Below are 15,369 nucleotides of genomic sequence, written 5' to 3'. Positions count from 1 at the left end.
GCGCTACATGTGGTCGCACACCAGCTGCACATTGAGGGAGTGGAATCCCTTTCTGTTCAGGAATATGGCCGAGTTCAGATGTGGAGTATGCATGGCAATATGCATGCAGTCAATGGCACCCTGCACCATGGGGAAGCCTGCAATGCGAGTAAACCTTTGTGCTCTTTCATGCTGCTTGTCTCTGTCAAGAGGGAATGTGATGAATCTGTTTCTGACTGCGTACAGAGCCTCAGTGACCTCCCTCATACAGCAGTGCACTGCAAACTGCGAGATGTTGCTTTTTTTTCAGCAGCAGCCTGAAAGGAGTCAGAGCCGTAAAAATTAAGCACCATGGTTACCTTGACAGCCACAGGCAATGCTGTCCTTGCCCTGCTCTGAGGCTGCAGGAGTTGACAAATTTAAGTCACAATCTCTTTCATGAACCGCAGACGTCTGATACACTGGTCGTCGCTGAAGTTGAGGTAAGAGAATTGTTCCCTGAAGGCCCTCATTGGATATGGCCTCCTGCTGAGTGCCCTGCTCCTCCTCCCTCTTCTCTCAGCTTGTCCTGCTCTGCGTGGCCTCTCTGCATGCTCCCAGTTCAATTCTCAGAGGAAGCCCTAGCAGGCCACCCATGTCTGGAATCAACCTTGTTCAGTGCACTATTTTAAATGTCACTAACAGTACTGAACGACCAGCCAGACCACGCTCTATAGAATATTGCAACTTTCTCCAACTATAGGAAACTTCCACAAACTCCCACAATTGTACCAACAGCCAGAATAACTAATCCAGCAACTAATCTGTAACTCCTGCATGCTCCCTTTAAATAGCGCTAGTGGGGTCCTTCATGCTGTTTAAGTCCTGTTCAGCTGTGCGAGATTAGGACAGTGCATTGGCTGGAGCGGAGAGTTCGAAAATGCCACCGGCTGCTTCAAATCAATGTTGCACACAGATTAACATCATAATCTCCCTACTTTACATGTTGCCGGTGTTCATTAGGGGCCACCTCTACCAAAATGGCGTCCTGCACATATCACGCCGGAAATGTGCGCGTGCACCTTGGTCGCCATTTTTGGTGCTGAGGTGTCCGCGTAGCGCCTACAAAACGGGCGCTACGTGGCCCAATTTAGCCCGAACATCTCTCTATTGGGATATCCACATTTCATGCCTTTTCTACACACACAGATAGTAAAACTTCAGTGTGTACATTGAAGGAGACTGACAGAGCTGTGTCTTGTGTGCTTAGATCATTTCATTTTCACCCTCTAGGAGATGTAATGCTTTTAACCAACCTTGAGGAGCAGATAAGCAAAAAAAAATCCCACATTTTTTTACCCAAAATTCTCCAACTAAACAAAAATACCTGAAGGGTCAAACACTGGAAAAGTGAATAGAATTTTAATTGGAACAACCTTGGTTCCAGGTGGAGGGAGTTACTTTTGATCCTGTTGCTTAAGTCAATTCCTATTTATTTTGACCTCAAAGGTATTTCACAAAACACTCTCACACTCTGTTATAAACACCAGGGATCTGCTGAAACATTTGTTGCAACTTTGACGTCCCGGTGGGAGTCTGAGTCATTTCTTCCATACCAGTGTAATTTCAAACTCTCACCATCTGAACAAGGGGAAAATCTCTTAAACCCTTCTCTTTATTTATATCTAAAATTTAACAATTGCTTTCAGACATTGTGGGGCAGATTTTCGTCTCTCTGTTTTTCAGCTGGATCAAAAATGAAAAAAAAATCGTCGACTTACCGCTGGAAGTGGGCCTCGATTTAGGCGCCTGCGCTCCGCCGGAAAAGGCGAGGGCCTCATAAATATTTAAATGAGGGTCCGATGATGTTGTTAGAACCCAAACGCCATATTTGTGTGAATCAGCGCTGCCACCGCTACTTCCTCAGCCCGCCCACAAATCATGGGCAGTGCAGTTAGGAGGCGGCCATTCCCAGTGCTACTTAAAGGAGTCCTCGCCTGTTCTCATTTAAATTGCTGCAAATGTTCGGCACATATCTTGCTGTTAGTCACTGTTATTTTTGGCTTGTAGTGGCTGGATGTAGGAACATAGGAACAGGAGTAGTCCATTCAGCCCCTCGAATCTCTTCCGCCATTCAATTAGATTATGGCTGATCTGATTCTTAATTCTATTTACCCACCTTGGTTCCGTAACCCTTAATACCCTTACCTAACAAAAATCTTTCAATCTCAGTTTTGAAATTTTCAATTGACCTAGCCTCAACAGCTTTTTGAAGGACAACCTTCACGAAGCTAAAGGGGGTACGATGCTAAATGGACATCTTATTGTCTATTCCATTAAGCCTAGAGGAAGAGGAGCAGTAGCAAGAGGTGGAAAGGACACATAGAATTGTAGCTGCAGGGAGGCGAGCTCTCTGTTTTATACCATTGAAGTCAATGGAAAAGAAAATTTGGTTTGGTATAAAATAGGCTGCTGATTCGCTATGAGCCCATTTCACGCTACTGGCATGGACCAATTTCACCTCCCGTGTCTGTCCAAGTGCGAAGATGAGATTACAAAATGAGTGCAGCCAAATTTCAGAGAAAAGTGTTGTGCAAGACTGTGGATCTCAGAGAAAAAAAATAAGAATAGTGGGACTAGGCATATGTCACAAAAAAAGATGTGTTAGCTAGTTGGTCAGTGGGGCAGAATTTGCACAATACATATTTGTATCTGTAACAGCAATTATTCTCTTTAATATTCATCTTTAGATTTGGCCAGGGTAAGGAGTGACAATTTAATAAACGAATCCGTTAGTTACAATCACAAACCTTCTTGTGCATAAGTCTCAGAATCTTGCCTGTTGCTGGAAGACCCTGAAGTGGAACAGCCTGAAGTGGAACAGAACAAAAAAATTACATTCTTTAAAAAAATTATTCTGCAGGAAACTGAAGGGAACCAATTTCAATCCTACCAAGTTGAAGGTGATGACAGGTGAATGGTTCACTGAAGCAAAATCCAAGCGGTATGGAGATATTTCCAGTGCGATAGACATGCTAAAGAATTCATTTAACCCAAAAAAGAAGATACCAGGTAAATTTTCCTTGAAAAGTCTCTGTTTTTGTTTTCCAATTTTCTCCTTTCCTCTCTTAAGGTATTGACTCATGCTGTGTTACAGTTCTGAAGATGCTGGTATCTAACTGGTATCTTTTTTTTAATTCAGTCATGGCATGTGGGCGTCACCGGCAAGGCCAGCAATTATTGCCCATCCCCAATTGCCCTTGAGAAGGTGGTGGTGAGCCACCTTCTTGAACCGCTGCAGTCCGTGTGGTGAAGGTTCTCCCACAGTGCTATTAGTAAGGAAGTTCCAGGATTTTGACCCAGCGACAATGAAGGAACGGCGATATATTTCCAAGTCGGTGGTGTGTGACTTGAAGGGGACTTGGTCAAATGACTATTCTTATAATGTGAGCCCTCCCTTCGTCCACCATTGGCAGTCGTGCCTTCAGTGGTCTAGGATGCACTGCTTTGGAATTCCCCCCCTAAACCTCTCCACCTTTCCACTTCCCTCTCCTCCATTAAGGCCCTCCTTAAAACTCAGCCGTTTGTCCAAGCTTTTGGTCATCCCTCCTAATATCTCCTCCTTTGTCTCCCGTGTCCATTTTTGGCTGATTATACTTCTGTGAAGTGCCTGGGATGTTTTAAATGTTAAAGGCAATATATGAATGAAAATAGTTGTTGTTGCTGTAGACAGTCAAGGAATGATTTTCTAAATGCTTGATTCAAGTGTGGAGTCATGAGCATTGAAATGAATGGATGGAAAATCATGAAGAACATACCCATGAAAGTCCCAATATGTGCTCCCTGTGGGTAAGGCTCCATGCCAGCAGCACACATTCAGAAATTCAACTCTCAATTGCCAATGGACTATTCTACCATAGTGACATTACAGCCAAACCTTCTCCTGTCCTCAGCTGGCGTCCACACATTCACATTTTTGCAGCAGGAGTCAATGAATAGCGACCAGGAGGAGCAAACCTGTTTTATAATTTTCCTCCCTAGCTCAGGGACACTGAAGCTAATTGTAGTGCCTTACCATTACCCTGACTGGTACCAACTAACTCAACACAGATCAGGGATTATTGTATAATCTTCCTTGTCTGTATGGCTCAGTTCCTCGGTGTACTTATCAACTAAACCATTTTGACAATGGAGTATCGGCAGATAATTTTTTCTATTCACTTTTAGAATTTTAATCTCATTTTAAAGGCCCAAAAACTCACAAAGCCATGTGATAGCCTTATCCTAGGGTAACTTTGAGATCATTTGATATTGAATTTAATGAAATTCTGATCAAATAAAATTCTGATTGTCATCACTTAGACTTTTTAAGATGCACGTCCGTAGACAAATCTCAATGGTTTATATTGGGAAAGAAAATGAATCCAAAACAGGAAATGAGCTCAAACAGTAGATTAATGCCCTTTCCACTGGCTATCAATGATTGTTGATTCTGTCATATTTTTATTATTCATTTGCTTTTGTTTTTACGGACGCTGAGTTTAGCAAATCTGTTTTGCATGGTAGATCACATCTTTATAAATTTGGACATAGTGGGGAACATAAGAAAGTTGCTGTTCATAAATTTCTGTTTATTTCTCGTGTGCAGTTGTTCAGGATGTTGCAGTGAAGGCTTCAAAGGATGCAAGTGTGTTTCTCAGTCCAAGCCCTGAATACCAAAATATTTCTCCAGAGCCTAAAACCTTCAAGTCGGAGAAGAGGTAGGAAATGCTGTTTGAGAAATGCATGATGCATAATGCTTATATTGTCAGGAGGTGGGACTGCATCAGAGGTGCGACCAGTTAGTGCAAATGACCAGGCTTGTCCAAATTCAGATAGCGCAAAAACAGGTGGAGGAATAACAAGGACCACATTTGAAAGTATTGAAAGTATTTTTTAAAAAAAGGAAGGCAGTTATTGCATTCTGGTTTCTTCTGACCAAGAGGTGTAAATTTACAAGAACCTACCAATCTGCAAACCCCCCTTACCAGCAACAATTAACTTCTGTTTGACATCAGACTGTCCCCATGAACAGCAATTAAACTATATGGTCTTAAAGGGACAGGTCAGCTGCTCCTTAGAAGCAGAAAAATAATTGTGTGTTACATGGTATCATGATTTTGTCCTTATAAAACAACATATCAGCTAACAACACAAGCAACAACACATGCGATGCAGTAGTTCTTTTAGATATGGTTGTAGTTGCAAGTTGTGCAGACCCTTATCATAGCTGAAAATGACTTCAGCTCAGATCCTCTTCAACATCCAAGTACACCTCTAAAGTGGATCTTTGTGTTAATCTTTCCAGGCTTATAATCTCTTGAGGGGCACTGAACCAATGTTTTACTGGTGAGGGGGAGGCAGAGGGGAAGGAAAAGAATTGAAGAGTTAAATATTTGCAGCATTCCTTTCTTAATTTTTTTTCTGTATTTCTCTTGCATTTTCCATATCCTTCTCCCGTATAGTTTTCAGTGTACACACAAATTAAATTACATTCTCTTCTGCATGTACTGGTGTGCAAGAAAAATATTGATTTAAGGTCATAAGGAAAGGATGTGAAAAAAAAATACATGGGCCCCAAAAATCCATTCTGGGACACGACGGAAGTTCTGCTTTGTCACTGTTACAGCGGTGGAGCAGGATTTCTCTCATGCTCCAGATCGAAGCGCCTGATCCCGGTGTATTTCCCAGGGTCAGGCAATTCGTACAGTCATAACAGGCACCCGAGCCAGTATTGGTGCATTTGGGCGCACACTAGATGGGAGGGGAGGCGGTGGAGAGTCAGTAAAATGTGGTGCTGGCCAGTTACTTGTGGGCGAAGCTGGCATGTCTGGTTTGAAATTGGCTCCTTTATAGGAAGGCTCATTTCGGCTAGGCCAAATTTGTCATGGGTGTTCCAGGCCACGAATTTGGCCTGGAAATCTCTTGTGAGTCCCACTTCTGCCATAGAAGGTACTGCACGTCTGCCTCTTGCTGGCGTACAGTACACCGAGGACAACAGAGGTGGTAATTCCGTGGGTGATGCCATCCCACCTCCATTAAAGATGTCAGACTGTAAAGGGGCAGATATGACATCCCCCCAATCCTGTCCCCACAGGAAACCTCAGCAGGAGGCACAACTAGGGGGTGACCCAATGTTACTAGGTCCTGCCCCAAGTTCCAAAACTGAATGTGTACTCCCACACCAGATATCCCCAAATCTGTCGGTAAATACAGTGATTCAGGGTCATCATCTCGAAAGGTGTGACAGCAGTGCTTTAGATTGCCAATCTAGTGCATTCATTGACAAATTATGGACAGTTTAATGCTGGGAAGCTATGTTCGCTAGGAAACCGGGATGAAACTTTTCAAATTTGTTCCATGTTGGACCAGTCAACAGAGGAAGTAACTTTATCTAATTAGTCTGGATTGGATTCAAACCCAGAAGTGGAGGGATACTTTTTAGCCCGTTCAGTACCAATTTTCTGGTTATTGTTACCACAGATTTACAAAAAAGGAAATGACATCACACGACCAGAACAAACTTATTTTTACTTCCTTTAGATAATTTTTTGACTTAAATTTCCTTTAGCATTATTGTCACTGTGACTTTTTTCCAACAGGCAGTTAAAAGAAGCAGAATCCGAACAACAGGCAAAGGCGACGATGTCTCAATCACAGCTTCAGGTTAGAATCAGGTTCCTGACCTATTTTACTGTAGTTAAAAATAAATTCTGCCTGGTCCATTTACAATATCCTGGCTGAGAGGATGCCAACATGACTTGCTTCCACATGTTTCTGCCAGTAAATCCCCGTAAACCAGCTGCTAAAATGTGCATGACAGCAGCCTGGGGTGACTCCTTCCCTGTAGAAAAACTTGCTGCCTCCCTATGACAGCACTGTTGAAATTGGGTACTCAATGAATCTATGGGAATTGTGAGCTAAAGCTAGTATCTTTGTGTTTGTGCTTTCCTCATCTACAACAAGGTTCAAAAATGTTCGAAAATGTTCTTATCTCACCTAGTAATTAATGGCAAAATAGCCTCATATCTAACTTAGAAACAAAAATTAAAGGAATGTCGGGAACTCCAGGAAAGAGCAGAGACTCGGCTGAAATTCCTGTGGATTTTTCAAATTTATGTATAGACCTGAATTCTGCAGATTAATAATCAAGAGCAAGGTCCTTCTCCTGGAGTATTTTAATAGATATACACCCCTTATTTAAATTTGGCTGCTCTCATCCGTTCATTCTCTTCGAAACATTGTCTAAATGTTACTGCAGTGGCTGTGCCTCAGTCAGTCCAGCTATGCAGAGATTATCGGTTGGCTGATCTTCAATTTGTAAACACGACTTACTAGAACTGACAGTGGACTGCAAAACCAATAAAACAGCTGCAAATTTAAGAAGCTAAAGGGGTTATTGTAGATGCAAGTAGTAAAATTGTTCTGTTCAGATCACATTCTGATTTTACTTTTTTTACTCAATCTTTTCCCCAAATGTAGGCAACTGCAGACAGACGTGGAGTGAAAGATAAAACGAGGCCACTGGAAGGTACTCAACATTTATACAGCTATTTTGAGAGGCAAATTTAAGAAGCATTTAATTCTAACGCTTGAATGTTTCTGTGCAAGCCAGTAATGTTGTACAAGTTAAAATAACACTTTACAAACAACATAATAGAGAAATATTGGAGCTCATTATCTTATTTCCAAAAGCAAATGCAATATATGAATTCTTTGAACATTATCTATTTACCTAATGAGGCCCAACATCAAATATTTTATAGCTGAGGAGACATTCATGATTTATAAGGCTGAAAAATTACATTTCTAGGTGCTTTTAACCATAAGCCATTTTTATACTGGCACTGTTTTAGTTTCAATTCTGTAAGACTAGGCTCCATGAACAGACCTCTGTTATTTATATTGCTAAATCCAGTGCCTTATCCCAGTGGCAGACTCGTAGACCCAGTTTTATGTGAGTGGATCTACTATTCTGTCGTCAGGACAAGGGAGCCAAGTTTGTATTATAAACGGCAGGAGTTAGCTTACTGATGTTTGGTCTCCCAGAATCCAGGACACTAAAACAGGACTAGCATAAAAAGTATGTGCACTGAACCTTGAGTTAAACAGTGGTCTTCAGACCTGATCTTAGATGGTTAATGAAGACAAATGGTTCCTTAATTACTAAGCTGTGAAATTTTTACACCCTTTTGTTCTTTCGGATGAGACATCAAACCAAAGCCTCGTCCATTCAGATGGACGTAAAAGATTCCACTGCACTATTCAAAGAAAAGCTGTCTCTTTAACCAGGCTCTGCGTAAAGAATCTTGACTGAAGGTCTGCACTTAATAGAAAGCCTGTATATAATAGCTATCTGATCACAGCAGTAAATTTAGGAACTATTTCAGTGATTCCTTGGAAATTCCTTGGAGTTGCTCCTGTTCTGCCAGTGTTGGAAGTGCGGTGGAAATCCCGTTTACGTGAGTAATGCTGGTGGAGCGGGAGCAGCTCTGAGGAATTTCTCGGCCATAGAATCGGAATTTTACAGGAGGCCATTCGGCCATCGCACCTGTACCGGCTCTCCAAAAGGGTTATCCACTTTTCTAACACTTTTCCATGTTGTAAACTTCTATGATTCTATCTATGATTCTAACACATTTTATAGGAGTCTCAAAGATAACATTATAACTGAGTTCAATGATCCTCTGCTTCAGCCGAGAGCTGCACTCGAAGGAAGTGTTGTTGCTGTATCTCCGACACGCACTTTCATCAAGTGCAGCTTCCCACTGGGAGTGCGAGAGCTCTGAATTTACTCTTGTAATACCAATCCCCCGTGTGTGTACATGTAACATATATATTTATTTGATCGATTCATGAGTTAGTCACACTATCAGTGTATGTGCAGTAAATGCATAATATAACCCCAGACCTCAAATGGTAAACTTGTTGGTACTAAACAAAAGAACTGCTTTTAGGTCCATTATCCACTGTTAATTATATACAGATCTTGGGGCTGAAACTCCCTGGGTTGCAATCCCGGCAGTTATACTGTGACCGCGCCCACTGCACTCTTCAGCACTTACCCTGGAGGAGTTTGTGGGGTCAGCAGAAGAATGGGACTGACGGGGACATTTCTGAAGCCCACCTACCCATGGCAACTGGAAAATCCAGCACCCACACATCCATCGATGGTCTCTGCAACCTCCTGTGTGAGGGGGCCGATCTTGAAATTTCTTCCTAAAAACATCCTTATCTTCGGAGGTCTAGGCAGCTTCCCTGGCCTGGACCTCACTGATGGGGGCAAATTCACCCTTCTGGAGGCTAATATGCCTCAACTGACTCAGCATATTGGCTCCTGTTGTTATGCTCGGTCCAGTCTGAGCCACAAGACTGGGAATTCCCAACGCAGGGAGTCCCCACCCCTGGCTCCATCCCTTCACCATCATTATCCTTGTAAGGATGTGCTGTTTCCAGTGGGGTGCCGCAGGGCTCAGTACTAGGTCCTTTGCTTTTTGTGGTATACATTAACGATTTGGACTTAAACGTAGGGGGATTAAGAAATTGCGGATGACACAAAGATAGGCCGTGTGGTTTATAGTGAGGAGGAAAGCTGTAGACTGCAGGAAGATATCAATGGACTGGTCAGATGGGCAGAAAAGTGACAAATGGAGTTCAATCCAGAGAAGTGTGAGGTAATGCATTTGGGGAGAGCAAACAAGGCAAGGGAGTACACAATAAATGGGAGGATACTGAGAGGTGTAGAGGAAGTGAGGGACCTTGGATTGCATATCCACAAATTCCTGAGGGTAGTAGGATAGGTAGATAAGGTGGTTAAGAAGGCATATGGAATGCTTTCCTTTATAGTCAAGGCATAGAATATAAAAGCAGGGATGTTATGCTGGAATGTATAAAACACTAGTTAGGCCACAGCTTGAGTACTGCACACAGTTCTGGTCACCACATTACAGGAAGGATGTAACTGCACTAAAGAGGGTACAGAGGAGATTTGCTAGGACCGGAGAATTTTAGCTATGATGACAGATTGGATAGGCTGGGGTTGTTTTCCTTGGAACAGAGGAGGCTGAGGGGTGATTTAATTGAGATGTACAAAATTATGAGGGGCCTAGATAGAGTGGATAGGAAGGACCTATTTCCCTTAGCGGTGGGGTCAATAACCAGGGGACATAGATTTAAAGTGATTAGTAGAAGGATCAGAGCGGAAATTAGGAAAATGTTTTCACCCAGAGGGTGGTGGGGGTCTGGAACTCACTGCCTGAGAGGGTGGTAGAGGCAGAAACCCTCAATTCATTTAAAAAATACCAGGATGTGCACCTGAAGAACCGTGACCTGCAGGGCTACGGACCAAATGCGGGAAAGTGGGATTAGGCTGGGCGGCTCGTTTCTCAGCCAGCGCGGACACGATGGGCCGAATAGCCTCCTTCTGTGCCATATATTTTCTATGATTCTAAGGAATGGATGGAGGTTCCGCCCCTTACTAGGAAAATAGGAAACTCCCAGAAATGATGGGGGCCCTACCTCAACTGAGCCTTCACTGTTTCTACAAGATTCTGCTGGTCTCCTGCCAGAATTAGTTCAGGAAACTGGAAGAAATCCTGAGGAATTTTGGCTCCCTTGTATAATAGAACTGTTGAGACTTCATTTAGGAGCAGCAACCAGAAGCACATCAACAACTTAATAAAGATAACAAAGTTATTCATTAGAAATGAGCACCTCATCACACAGGAATACAAATATGTAGTAGAGTACTGCTAGAATGGATCAGGTTTGAAATTCAGTAAGAAGTTGAGGAAGACTAAGGGAAGTAAGTCAATTTAATGAAATAATTTGCAAATAACCCTTAAGACAAGGACATTATTATAATAGAATTATTTGTTCTTGTTCATGGATCATGAGTGGTGTCAGTATGAGAAGTATAATGTCACAGAAGCAACATTCCTTCCACTGCTGTACTCAAAATGGCAGACATGATGTTAATGTGAGAACGTCGCATTAAAAATACATTCTATTTCAAAACAAACATGATGGATGGTGTATTAGGGCTAATGCTGATGAATTATGATTGAGAATTTCTTTCCAATTCCTGTAATTCTAACATCTGGCACCACATTTTCGCTTTTCATTAATGCATCTATTGTGATTCGAGTTGTAGAAAGCACAGAAAGAAATTGCCCATAAAGTTGGGATTTTGTTATAATAATGCTATGCAATGGAGTAAGTAGGAAAAGATTTTAAAGAAATGTAAGATGGTGCAGGAAATTGTTTTTAAAAAAATGCTGTTCCATTGAATTAGCTCTCTACCCCTTCAAATAGCTGAAAAAGACAATTCAATTCCCCAAGGGGATTGTGAACGGATTTCAGTAATTTTTATTATCTAATTTTTGTGTCAAGGCACTTAACCATTTCTTTCTTTGCTGTCTGTCAAGATAACATGCAGTACTGCAGCACATAACAATTCCTGTGCTCGGTGTATTTGGAGTGCACTGCCACTTGTGGAGGGGAGGTTGGCAGTTGAGACGTTGGGATGAATAAATCAAAAGTCAAGAGTTTAGATTGATTGGGCCCGATTTTACCAGGCCTGCGGGTTCCCAGCGGGTGGTCCTCCGGGAGCGTGGTCAACACGCTCGGCGAAATCAGTGGGTTGCCCACGCGATCGTAGCAGGCAACACACTAATAGGAATCAATTACCTGCTCCTCCGGGGTCCACGGCGCTGGCCTGCGCGTCGGTCGGGCTGCGCATGCGCAGTACGATCTGTCAGCTGGAGGCTCTCTAGTTAAAGGGGCAGTCCTCCACTGACAGATGCTGCAACCAATGGGACAAATTGCAGCATGGAGCAGCCCAGGGGGAAGGCTGCTCCCAGTTTAATGATGCCTCACCCCAGGTATCATCAGATGGGGTGAGGAGGAGGGGGAGGACACAGATCTTTCCCCCGGCGGGCGGGAGGAAGCGGCCTGCCTCTGCCACCAAGAAGGCCTGGCTCGAGGTGGCAGAGGGGGTCACCTGCGCCACCAACATATCGCCCACCTGCATACAGTGCAGGAGGCGCTGCAATGACCGCAGTAGGTCAGCCACAGTGAGAACACGTAGTCTTTCCCCTACACTCCGTCTGCCACAACACTGCCCCCACCCCACATCTCCTTCGGCACCGCCAACACTATTCTGACACATCACCCTTCATACCCACTCACACCCCATCCTCATCTTACCTCCACCTACTCACCTCGCGAGTACTCACCCTGCCACTAACACGCAACCCACTCCTCATACAATCTCATTGCTCCATCCCATACTCACCCTCTCGTGCATCTCCCTCACGGCCAGCCTCACTCAACCTGCCACCACCTGTGCTGCAGCCACAGGGCATGCATCACATATGTGCAGTAGGCAGCGTAAGGCAAACGTCTCGTCAGCATGAAGGGGGTGCACAAGGGTGTCTGAGGGTTTGTCATGGGTGTTACCCATATTGAATTTCAGAGCAACAAACAGCACACATTATATTGACACCACCACTGCCATGTCTCCGCGAATCCTGTCCGTTGTGTCCAATAATGCCCGCTCCTGGGTATCACTATGAGGACCCACCACTGATGCCACCCATCGTGTTACTGCAGAGTAGGTGCAGGTGTATTTGCAGGGCTCGTCCGCGCAGACGACTGAGAGACATCGGCGGTGTAGCTGGCTGCACCCTGGAAGGATGCGGAGGAGAAGGTGTGGAGGGCAGTGGTGACTTTGCCAGCGACAGGTAAGCAGTTGGTGCTGGGGCCAGCGAGGAGCAGCTCGGCATGAAAGAGGCTGCAGATCTCCACGACTACATGTCGAGCGAATCTGCGCCTCCCTGTGCACTGCTGCTCGGAGAGGTCCGGGGAGCTGCGCCTCGGTCTGTGGACCCTGTGGCGAGGGTAGTGCCCTCTGCGACGCGTCTCTCTCTGCGGTAGCCCTCCCTCCTGCTGTGCAGGTGGGCGTGCAACAACACCGTGTTGGGGGGATCCACGTCTCTGCGGCGGACGGCGTGGACTGCGAGGCTGCTGGTGCTGGTCATGCTCTTCGTCCTCCGAGGGTCTCCACACACCACCCAACTGGCAGGTGTTGGTCTGAGGGGTTGTGCAGGGTAGGTGTGTGGTTCCTCGGACTGGGGCTGCGGTTTCGTGTCGGTCTGTCCTCTGGCTTGGCGGGGGGTGGTGGAGGGCAGGGGTTGCCCTATGTGACGCGGTGGCCTCCTGCGTGGGTGACGGCTCTCCCCCGTGGAGCGCACCTTGGCACCTGCCACAGGCTGCTGGCTGCAACACGCCTGGTTGGAGGGAGACTGTTTCCCCCAGTGTGGGAAACTCACTGCCTTGAACCGAAAATCCCACACTTCCTCTTTTGACAGCTGATTCAGCTCATTAACTGACCACAACGAGCAAGGTAAGTACTCTCAAGTGGAACCCCGCTGGCTTTAATTGCCTGCGGGAATCCCACCAGCGGGGCTTGAGTGCGCAGCCCCGCACATCAGCGCGGTACCCGGAAGTGGCCGGGATTTCGTCGCGATCCGGTCACGTGACCGGAGATCGGGATTTTCGGGGCCACCCCGCTGGGAACCCGCCGGAAACACGATCCTAAAATCGAGCCCATTATCTTTTGAGAGCCATAATTATTTATGCAAAACTTTTTCTCAGGAGCTTAAATAGCTTGTGTAGAGTCCGTCTTAGGGTTGATTATATATCGTCTGAGGAAGCAATGGGCCTAAGAGACTAAATGACCTTTTCTTGTTCCATGTTTTCTTATATACATTTAAAATAGATAAAATAGAAGTTTCTATTGTGTTGACTGCAATATAGAGTTACAGTAACTTCCCATGATGGGGACACTATATTGAAAAAGACTGCTGACTGGGAAAATATAATAGTTCAATTTAGACACTTGGGTGTATAAATTCAGCCATGCAGCGCCCATATTTCGGGCGCTAACTGGCCTACTAAGCCCCCAATATAACGTGCGGGGAAAGCACGCATATTTCCAGCTGCAAGTGCGCCCCCTGCCATATTGGGAAAGGAAAATAATAGGTGCCCAGGGTCCTCGCCTGAAACAGGTATTTGCCCCTTTGCATATGCAAATAAGAGGCCTAACGCCTGTTTGAGGCCCCCACTTCAAGATTGGCTTGCCCTGAAGCAGCCGGTGCTGGCACTGGCTGCACTCAGTAAAACCAGACCTTGAGATTGCCTGCGACCTACAAGGTAAGTTTTTCACACTTATGTACCTGAATGTGGACCCCACATTTAACTCTCATCCACCGATCCCCGGACTCGAACCCTGAATCCCACCACCTCCAGCCCCGCAATTCCCGGACCTGACCCCAATCCCCAGCCCCTGGCCCCGATCCGATTCTGGGCCCAATCCCTGGACCTACTTACCCGAGGGCTGCTGAGAAGCTAACAGCAGCCTGATCTTGCACTCCTCTTTGCTGGCAGCTTCTTCTTGCCTCACCGGCTCCATTATAATGAGTCCTGACGCCCAATATCGGGGGTGCCGCGGGCCCCACCATTCAGGCACAGGACATGTATCCTGCGCCCCCACCCTCGCGCCCAATACTGGGTGTGCCCTAATTTCTAGACCATGATTACGTACCAAAGTACAATTGTTCTATTAGAAATCAAGGGTAACTCCACAGTTCAGTTTTTCTAGCCGGGAGCAACACTTGAATGGATTGCATCTTGGGAAATCACCAATGTCCATGATATTCCATCCACTAAAATGTGATTTCTGAAGATTTTCTCCCCTCGATTGTGGAATCATTCCTATGATGTAAATCCTGAATAGGAGAGTGATTGAACTGTACAATTTGCTCTGTGTCAACCATGAGTACCCTATTTGCAAAGGACAGTGGTCAGCACATGGTAAAGGACAAATATAACCTCCAATACAATTAACTTATTGTACAGATGGTGCTGGGAAGCTGCCATTATCTTGTACAGAGACTGATCCCTGTACAACAAGATGCTAATAACTGAATTTTTGTTTTTATTGCCCTGTGCACAATTCTGGTAGAGTTTCTCAGGTCTGGACATTAACAAGGCCTCAGCAGTCCTCAGCAAGCAACTATTTGTCTAATTTTCGCAAATAGATTTCAGTATGGGAAAAGACTCAGAGCAATGGTAAAAACAGAAAAAAAAAATCTTACTTTTTTTCTGCAAGACCTAGCATGCACAGGATAATATGGCTCTTATCCTAGCAAGAATTCTATTGCGTTGCAATCTAGTATATTGGCTATAATTTAAACTGGCATTTTAGACATTGCTGTGCGAATTACAAATCTTGAGCAGATCGATGCAGAGACAGATTTGACCGAAAGCTGTCTCTGTATTGATTTAACATGTGTAGTGGTACTAAGTACA

At 44.8% G+C, this 15,369-nt stretch overlaps 1 protein-coding gene across 5 annotated transcripts in view; it reads left to right on the top strand.

Moving 5' to 3' along the window:
• The window catches only part of LOC137321865 (synaptotagmin-like protein 2), a 208,894-nt gene that overhangs the window by 95,601 nt on the left and 97,924 nt on the right, over positions 1–15,369 (top strand). For all 5 annotated transcript variants that reach the window (XM_067984670.1, XM_067984666.1, XM_067984668.1 and 2 more), the window contains exons 3-6: positions 2,882–3,030; positions 4,607–4,718; positions 6,600–6,663; positions 7,480–7,528. In XM_067984670.1, coding sequence (XP_067840771.1) covers positions 2,882–3,030; positions 4,607–4,718; positions 6,600–6,663; positions 7,480–7,528 — 374 coding nt within the window. The remainder of the gene's footprint in view (positions 1–2,881; positions 3,031–4,606; positions 4,719–6,599; positions 6,664–7,479; positions 7,529–15,369) is intronic.

This window comes from Heptranchias perlo, chromosome 5, assembly GCF_035084215.1.
Source record: "Heptranchias perlo isolate sHepPer1 chromosome 5, sHepPer1.hap1, whole genome shotgun sequence".
Lineage (NCBI taxonomy): Eukaryota > Metazoa > Chordata > Chondrichthyes > Hexanchiformes > Hexanchidae > Heptranchias > Heptranchias perlo.
Note: the sequence above shows the minus strand (reverse complement) of the source record. Positions and strands in the feature narration are given on the sequence as shown.